This window comes from Papaver somniferum, chromosome 8, assembly GCF_003573695.1.
Source record: "Papaver somniferum cultivar HN1 chromosome 8, ASM357369v1, whole genome shotgun sequence".
Classification (NCBI taxonomy): Eukaryota; Viridiplantae; Streptophyta; class Magnoliopsida; order Ranunculales; family Papaveraceae; genus Papaver; species Papaver somniferum.
The window spans coordinates 54812223-54821914 of NC_039365.1; the positions used below are offsets into that span (position 1 = coordinate 54812223).

Below are 9692 nucleotides of genomic sequence, written 5' to 3' on the forward strand. Positions count from 1 at the left end.
GAAAGAGTAAAGCACAGACTAAGGAGGGGTAACCTATCATATTGATAATTCTGGTTATCTTAACTACAAAGGGAATAAAAAAGACGTACGGATTGAAAATATACCTATCTTACCTTTAGGGGGAGTGTTAGCTTTGTTATATATTATAATGTCAACAACGGCATTTATGGATTTTATGTATATAGGTTATTGTGCTGTTGAAACTTGGAATCAAGCGTATGTGTAATGAATTCTTGTAATTTGTTTATCCATATGATGTAAGAGTTTTGTCACTAAAATTGACAAAGGGGGAATTAGAGCATAGCTCGGTTGAACCCACCAAGCGTTGGTATGTCAAGTTTGGTTGTCATATTTTAGTGAATCAAAACTCATTTAAAGAGTCGCTTAATTATTTACTAGAGTCAACTTCGTATATGTTAGCTAGAAAGTTACTAGGATATGAGACTTACAAGTATTACATGAAGACTTGAAGAATGTGAAGAAGTAAAGAGCTACAACGACAACATCATCCTTCCACTTGAGGTTAGTAATATTTGACTTGAATTGTTTTATTCATAACATATCTTTAAAGTCGTGCATATTGAAAACATAAATGCGAAGCTGTGAATGATTATACTCTAGTTAGACATAGTATTAAGGAATTACAATACGAAGTATAACGTCTATCTTTGAAATTTGTATATAAGACATCGACATAGTCGTATAAATGCTATTGTGATTATGTGTATGGGTATGTATGAATATTTCGTCCTAGGAAACAATGTTTTACATTCGTTTAAAGGAAGTACAAATCATAAACTTGTTTTATGAATCGAAAGGTAAATCGCTTATTGCTATTGTTATTCATTGCAAAACTTTGTATTACCAATATGTGTGTTTATTATAACCGCTCATAACTTGTTTATGTATCTTGGTAAAACTATTCACAATGCATGACTTTTGTATTGGTATGACTTTTATTAGTGAACCGATCCTAAGTAATCATCTGAGATGGTATGATCGATATTTGTAATTGGTATGACCATTCCTAGTCATGGGTAACCGATCCTCGAACTTGGTTGGGACTAATCACAAGATGTGTAGTCGATCCTTGTTGTAGGTTAACCAGTTTTAGTAATTGGTGCGACCGATCCTATAACTTGTGAAACTGGTAACAAGTAAGTACCCTAAATAAGTGGTAACCGATCCTTGTACTTAGTTAACAATGTTTTGGAAACTAATGTGACCGATCCTAGTAGAAATCTGGAGGTAGAACCGAAACTTGTTTTGGTAGAACCGTTAAACCCATGAATGGTGATTGAATGTTTTTGATAAATCACATAGTTCTTGGAAATCAGATGAACCAATTCTAAACTCGTTTGGAAGTGTGGCAAATCGGTTACAAGATTGTAAATATGAAAAAAGATTTACAAAGTAAAGATGTCAACATAATTTGAACATGTGCAATAACTCTTATCTTTTATTGTTTAAAGATATTCCTTAATAGCTAAATGAAAGAACCCCGGATCGAAATAAATTGAGAATATTTTAATTAAGGTTTTTAGTTTTACATGCTTTTAATTTCCAGCAATTAAAATGCATATCTTTAGAAAATAAAAATTGGTAATGTGCATTTACTAATTGGAGATTTACTACTGATATTTCGGTCAATATTTGGACAGAGCATTTCTAGGAATTATGAAAACCGAATTTGGAAATATATTGCATATCTTGAGAATATTTTTGGTTTTGGAAATTCCTTGGTGTCCAAACTTCCTTGGTCTATAAATATTGAAGTTTGCATTTCAATCAAACTAATCCTCGGAGCCAGCAAAACTACCTAGTTGTGTTACTGGTGGAGCCGTCTATTCGGGGAGGAAGGTACCCTAATTAGGCGAAATCTCTTACGACCGCTCGTATTAAAGACTTCTTTGGGATTGGGAAGCTCTACGAGTACTGTTGGTGGGAAACTAGATAATTGCAGTTTATTATTAGTTTTCGATTGATTTGATTGACTAACAGTGGTTGAACTTTGATTGCACCTAGTTTGTTTATGCTTGAGAATCTTCTCTTCTGGTATAAGATTCACTCAAACTAGATCGAAGTTTCGATGGGGATCTTTGGACTGTTTGTAGATCTAAAGAGGTCTTGTGATAATCCACTGTTAACAGACTCCGTTCTATGTGTGATTGATCGCAAGAGATTCAAGTTGATTGTGTGCAGGTGTTTATTGAATATTTAAGAAGATTTGAAAACAAAGAAGATTGCTTGTTTGAGTTCATAATCTTTGGTGTGCACAAAACTTGATCGTCTAGGGATCCAACTATAATCGGTTTATCTTTATGATAATCTTGATTGATTAGTTGAGCAGATTGGCATCAATATATTGTCTTTGTGACTAAGAAGTATTGATTGCAAAATCTAGACAATTACTTTGGTAGCTTTTTTTTTTTTTTTTTTTGCTGAACCACATTTTTTCATTTATTGACCAACAAAAGAATTACAAAAGTCACTATAAACCACAAGGACTACAGGTCTAAAACAATGAAGCTAAAAAAGAATAACTAAGAACATAAGATAATTCTAGTAACTGATTCTAATTCCTATTTTGAAAAAAGAGATTATATGGGATTCATAAGCGTTATTCCATCTGTTACCCTTCATTCTTGCACCATTTTCATGAACTGTCTTAACAATTCTGCTTTTAAAACTGTGTATATGGGTATCACCTCCTTCAAAAAATATTTTATTTCTTTGAAACCAAAGATCTCTCACAGTAGTGCAGTCTGCAGTCATCCACACTTCTTGAATGAAAGGACTGTGATGCTTTGTTGTAGAACAAACATCATGAAAATAAGATGGCCTGGAGAATGTAAAGATATCACTTAGCCAGTTCCAGATCTGTGCACTGAAATCACAACTCCACAAAGTGTGCTCCATATAATCCTGATATGATTTACAAACACAACATCTAGATGGCATTTCATATCCCTGTTTTCTCTTAACATCATCATCTACATAAACTCATTGTAGCAGCTTCCAAATGTTACTTGCAATACTTGGATGAAAATAAGATCTCCAAATATGAGATGACCAGGTTACTTTATGTTCCTTAAATCTTAATTTCTCCACTACCATTGCAGTGTTGAATTTTCCACTGCTATGTAAATTCCATACTATGCAGTCAACTCCATTACCAATGTTAGGCATGTTATCAATATGCAAAAATTGTTGCAGTTGAGGGGGGATATGCCATTCATTATCAATAATAAGATTTTGAACTTTAATTTGCAGATTATTAAGCACAAATTCATTATAACCAATTTCATGGATTAGGGGAGATGATCCATACCATGTATCAAGCCACACAGAGATATTAGCTTCATTGCCTACACACCATGAAATGTCTTCTTGTAATGCAGTCCAAGCCCATTGCAATCCTGCTCTAACTGAAGATAATTTCCAGCCTGAGAACTAAACTCCATATTTATTTTTGAATTTAGCAGTGAAGAAAAGGGACCATTCATCTGAAGAAGAAATTAGTCTCCACATCATTTTCATAATCAAAGATTTATTAATGACTTCTAGTCTTCTAATACCCAGACCACCTTCATCATATGGGACACAAACTTCTTCCAAGATAGAGTTTTATACTTCCTGACTTCACTATCCCCTGACCATAAGAAGTTCCTTATTAACTTTTCATAAATTTTAATAATGGAAGATGGCCATTTGTAAACTGCCATATTGTACAAAGGATAACTGCATAAAACTGATTTGATGAGAACGAGTCCGTCATGAAATGATAATAACTTCCCTTTCCAAGCTGCAAGTTTATTTTGAAGCATTACCACTATGGGCCAAACCATTTCAGTAGTTACCCTTCCAGGAGCAAGTAAAATACCAAGGTATTTGCCATGGAAACCAGCATTATCCATATTAACCATTTTACAAATTTGTTGTTTTCTGATTGCAAAAGTTCCATCTATGAAGCATTTACTCTTGGATTTATTAATCAACTGACCAGAACTAGCTTGGTAATCTTCAAGTAACTTAAAAAGACATTCCAGGCTCTTCTTATCTCCATTACAGAATAAGAAAACATCATCAGCAAAAAATAGGTGTGCTGGATAAATTCCATTTCTAACAACCATTAGAGTTATCTGTCTTGTGTTCACTAGATTTGTAATATTTCTACTCAAATCATCTTCCATCAAGATAAACAAAATAGGGGATAGAGGATCACCATGTTTAAGACCCATATTCATTAAAAAGAAACCACATGGTCCACCATTGATCATGACTGACATTTTCAGATTTAAATATAGTTAATAACCAATCACACCAAGATGAGGAAAACCCATATTTATGCAGAACTTTAAAAATAAATTCCCAGCTTACAATCTCATAAGCTTGAGAGATATATAGTTTGAAAGCCACATTATCTCTTCTTCTTTTCTTCTTCATTTCATTAACCATCTCTGAATCTAGAAGTACTTGTTCTTGAATGCTTCTACCTTTGATATAAGCATCATGTTGTGGAGATATTAGCTTCACCATAAGTCCATTCATTCTTGCATTAATGATTTTAATGAATATTTTGAACAACATATTGCTTAATCCTATTGTCCTGAACTGGTTTTCTTTCTTTGCTCCTGCACATTTAGGTATGAGAGTTAAAAAATTTGATTTGAGTTCTTTAGGAATAAACCTTCTTCTCCAGCATAATTGTATTGCTTCCTTAAGGTCCATTTGAATTATCTCCCAACAATTTTTGTAGAAAGCTCCAGAAAATCCATCTGGACTAGGTGCACCATCTGGATCCATTTCAAATATAGTTTCCTTTATCTCTTCAATAGTTGGAATGGAGTCCAACATGGGTTGATCTTCAGCAGTAATAACAGATGGAATAACATCAAGTAAACCTTCAACAATGTTAACATCCTGAGCTTCAAATTTTTGTTGAAAGTGTTGAACTCGAGAATTAGCAATTTGTGCTTGGTCACAGATAATATTTCCTTGACTATCTTCAAGTCACTTATCAAGTTTTTAGCTTGTCCAATCTTCATTTTAGCATGAAAATATCCAGTATTTGCTGAACCATCTGTAATCCATTTTCCCCTTGATTTGAGTTTCATAAGTGTATTAGCCTGCACTTCTCTACTAGCATGTTCATTCTGAGCTTCAACTAACTTAACCAAAACATATTCATCAAAAGGATTTTTTTCAGATAATTCCATTGCACTTTTTACGTTGTCTTCAGCTTCCTTAACTTTGGTATAAACATTAACAAAAGTACTCCAATTCCATTCATTTAAGAATTTTTTTAAGTTGTTAAGTTTCTGCATAAATATGAAAGAAGGATCACCAACTATAGGTTTGGACCAAACTTGCTTTACCTCTGCTAAGAAGGATGGATGATCAATCCATATTCTTTGGAATCTCCAAGAAATATTTTTTGGCTTGGGTATACCTGCACAACCACCCAATAATGGAGCATGATCTGATGCTACTCTCAAGCCAACTTTGTATCCCCAATCTCCATATAATTGTAGCCATAGAGAGTTAAAGACAACTCTATCCAGATTGCATAGTATTCTATTTTTTCCTTGTTGACAATTGGACCAAGAAAATTGTAAACCTATTTTAGGTGCTTGAAGTAATTCACATGCATTTAGACAATGAATAAAGTCTATCATTGAATTCCTATTTGGAGCTTTACCACCAACCTTCTCCTCAGGTGAAATAATTGCATTAAAATCACCTAGAATAATCCATGGCTTCTTAAGTTCACTAATTACTTCCATTTATGACCATAGAAATTTTCTTTGAATCTTTTTAACATGCGCATGTACACCTGATACTATAACATCTCCAATGCAAACATTAATCATTTGGCTGGAAATAGAAATAACTTGAGGAGTAGCTAGAGGTTTATTCCAAAATAACCATAAGTTACCTTTATTTGATGATGTGGAATTATGAATCACCATGCTCTGCATTCCAAGGAGATTCATCTTACTACAAAATGATGCATTACAAAACACTTTTGGTTCTGCAATCTAAATCAGAGATGGAATAAATTGATCAACCAAAGACCTTAATTTATCTTGAGCCCTAGGTCTTCTCAGGCCCCTGATATTCCAATATACTATCTTCATTTGGTTTGTGGAGGATTTTTGGTACCTCCTTTACCTTGATTTTCTGAAGTTGTATTTATTATTAGCAACAACTGGATTAACACCTTTTACTTTACCAGGTGAATTCTGAGAAGCTGAAGCTGAAGAATTAATCACTTTCTTTTCAACCACTTTAGACCAAGAGGTTACCTTAATAGTTTCATTGGATACATTTTTTTTTTACATCTGTAAAGCTAACTTTATTATTTTGTTGAGTATTATCTTATAAAACTTCCAACACTTTGGGTGTTTCTAAACCAGCTGATTCCACTGCATTGTTCACTTCTGTTCCTTCAAGAATATTTTCTTCTTCCACACTTTCAAGAGGAGTAAATTATCAACAATAGTGTTTGTTTGAGCAATATGGATTGTTGGAGTGACATGAATAGTATGAATTATAGAATCATCTTCATCACATTCTCATATGTCACAGATATCAAAAGGTTTCTTCAAAGGAGTATGAGTTTCTGCTGAATTAATTGTTGGGGAAGGATTAGTTTGTTGAATTGATACTGAGTTTACCTTGAGTTGTTGAGTATGAGTTCCTGCTGAACTATTTGTAGTGCTCTTGTTTTTTTCAACTTTACATTCTGTGATAAAATGTCCAACCATTTTACAAGTACTGCAATATTTAGGACAGTCTGGAAAGGATACTTCTTGAAAGAAACCTCCATATTTAGTTCCAATCCACACTTTGTTTCGAATTGGATAAGCAAAATCTACTTCTACCAGCACATTTTCATAGTATCCAACATCACATTTAGCTGTTGCTGCATCAATTTTTATTGGATTACCAATTTCCTTGCATATCTTATAGAGAATTGATTCACTCCAGAATTCAAGACCTAAACCTGGAAATCTAACCCACATAAAAGCCTTGGAACTTCTCTAGTTAACAGGTCTAAAATTATACACCCGATTTCTAACTTTCAATACTTGATCTGTAACTTCCCATATTTGAGATTTAATGTAAGCTCGATCTGTAGCATTATCCAGTTTAATTGTAAAGAAACCTCTACCTAATGGTATCAGTTTACAATCTCCAACTAATTTTCATCGACTTCGAAGAATTATTGCAACATCTACAAATTTAATTTTCTGTAAGTTTAACCTTCCAATCAAAGAAAATCTCCTTGGATCTAAACTTTTCTCAAGTAAATCATCTGGTAATTCTATCGAAGAAATTTTCATTCCCTCAACTGAAGATGACTTCATAGAATCATTCGATGTTTCTGAATAAGTATCCATAATAAAACACCTGAATTAATGCATCCCAGAAAACATGATGATTGATGTAAGAAATCAACAATTTCACCTGAGATTATTACTGGATTGCACATAAAACGAGAGTGACGGAGATTTTTTTTCTCCGATTTGACCTCCGATTCAGTCGCCCGATATGCAGAGCTCGACTCGATTTCTTGTTTCTGACCGTACCTGATATTGCTACATTACTAATAACCTGACAAAGGAGTTTATTATGATAAACGGAAGAGCCTTTTGTCAAACTCATATCACTTGTTTGAAAAGAGTTGTTACCGAACAGATTTGTTGTTCCCTTACTGTTTGGAATATGAACCAAAGGAATTGTTCCAAGTGCGTGACTTATTGCAAGTTGGAGGCGCAGGAAGACAGGAAAAACTAGGTTAAATATAGGTTTTGTTTCTTGGTCTCAACTATACGAAGTTGGTTTAGATTTTGTATAGCGTCTTAATCCTGAGAGTATTCAATTCTGGACAAGGTCCAGAGGTTTTTCTGCATTTGGGGTTTCCTCGTTAACAAGATCTTGCAGTGTCTTTACTTTTATATTTATGCAATTATAATTGTTTTTATTATAATTAAAAGTAAAATACACAAACGTTAATTCCTATTTACTTGATAGCAATCCTATTGTGTTTGGTTAAGAACAAACCTATTATCAAGTAAACATACTTCTTTGTTGGATTGTCTCGATCTTGTATCCATAGTCGCAACTATATTATCTGAAGTTGCGTGATCTGATCTTGCTGTTTCTATCGTGTTGAATACAACTGGAATAATTGGCTCGAGATTAATATCTCCGATAGGTAAGATAAAAAGTAATCACAAACAACTTCGTCACATCGTTTGTGGTTCCACAATATCTTGTTTCGCTAGTCGATTAAGATTATTGTGAGGTGACTGATAATACTAGGCTGTTCTTCGAGAATATAAGACCAGTTTATCAATTGATTCATGTTCACCTTGATTTATCAAAAGAAGGAACAAAAACTCTTGGGTATTTCTGTAGGAGACACCTTTGTTCATTCTATAGGATTTTATGTGTGAGATAGATTTGTTTATCAAGTCTTCGACGTTGGGTCATGCAACTCTTGGTTGTGGATGAGAGCATCTAAGGGAATCAAGTGCGTGGTATCCTGCTGGGATCAGAGACGTAAGGAATGCAACTGTACCTTGAATCAGTGTGACATTGATTAGGGTTCAACTACAGTCCAGTACGAAGTTAATTGGTAGTAGGATAGAGTCTGTAGCGGCTTAATACAATTGGTGTTCAAAGCTGGACTAGGTCCCGGGTTTTTTCTGCATTTGCGGTTTTCCTCGTTAACGAAATTATGGTGTCTGTGTTATTTCTTTTACGAATTATATTTTGTTATATAATTGAAATATCACAGGTTATGCGTTGTATCGATCAATTAAGAAACCAAACCTGTTGATTGAGATTGATTGATCCTTGAACATTGGTCTTTGGTACCGTTCAAGTTTACTCCTCTTATATTCAACCGGGCTCGCAAATTTCTATTTACTGATTGCAGATTTAATTGAGAGTTAGAGATATAAACTCTTGTATATAATTTTCTCTAGATTGAGTCTGACTGTCTAGTTGATTCTCTAGAAAGTATATTGGAGTAAGTCCTCTCATATTGACAAAAGAATTATTGGGTGTGGTTGTTGTACCCCCGCATTTTCAATTGGTATCAGATCAGGAAAACACGTTAAAGACATTAGACATCTGTGTTTGTAGCAATCTGACTCTATGGACAAAAGTGCTATCTCTATAAATGCACCACCAGATCCAGGGATTTCTAAATTCTCTTCCATCAATGATTTGATTAAATTTAAAGAAGAAATTATGTCTAAACCTCAACCAGGTTTAAAATCCCTTGAAGTGTTTTCAGGGCTTGAAAAGAAACTTGAAAGCTTATCTCTTGATGTTGAGTTATACCTCCAGAAAGAACAAGAATCTCTTGATAGGATAAATCAAGTTATGATGAATACTATTCATGTTGAGTTTCATATTGATGTATTAATCATCAAGAACGATGCTCCTCCTCAGTGTAATCCAATTGGTTGTAGCAAACTAAACAAATTACAAGAAGAGTTTAAGTCTAAGTCATCTGACTGCGTCACCTCTAAGCATGAATCAATTCATCAGTCAAACCCTAATACATCTTCTCAAAATAATGGTATCGCCCTCTTTTGTGAGAAAGTCAAGATGTCTCTTTTCATCAAAAGAGTTTCCCTGTGCAGTACTAAACATTATCTGCAGAGACTGTG

The 9692-nt window shown here is 33.9% G+C and overlaps 1 protein-coding gene across 1 annotated transcript; it reads right to left on the minus strand.

The window, feature by feature from the left end:
* Nucleotides 1–4276: 4276 nt before the first annotated feature.
* Nucleotides 4277–5786, minus strand: LOC113305566. Its single transcript, XM_026554587.1, has 3 exons — nucleotides 5018–5786; nucleotides 4381–4928; nucleotides 4277–4282 (listed from the first exon to the last, which is right to left on the minus strand). Exons 1-3 carry the CDS (start codon nucleotides 5784–5786, stop codon nucleotides 4277–4279), a joined length of 1323 nt encoding a protein of 440 aa, XP_026410372.1.
* Between the last annotated feature and the right edge of the window lie 3906 nt (nucleotides 5787–9692).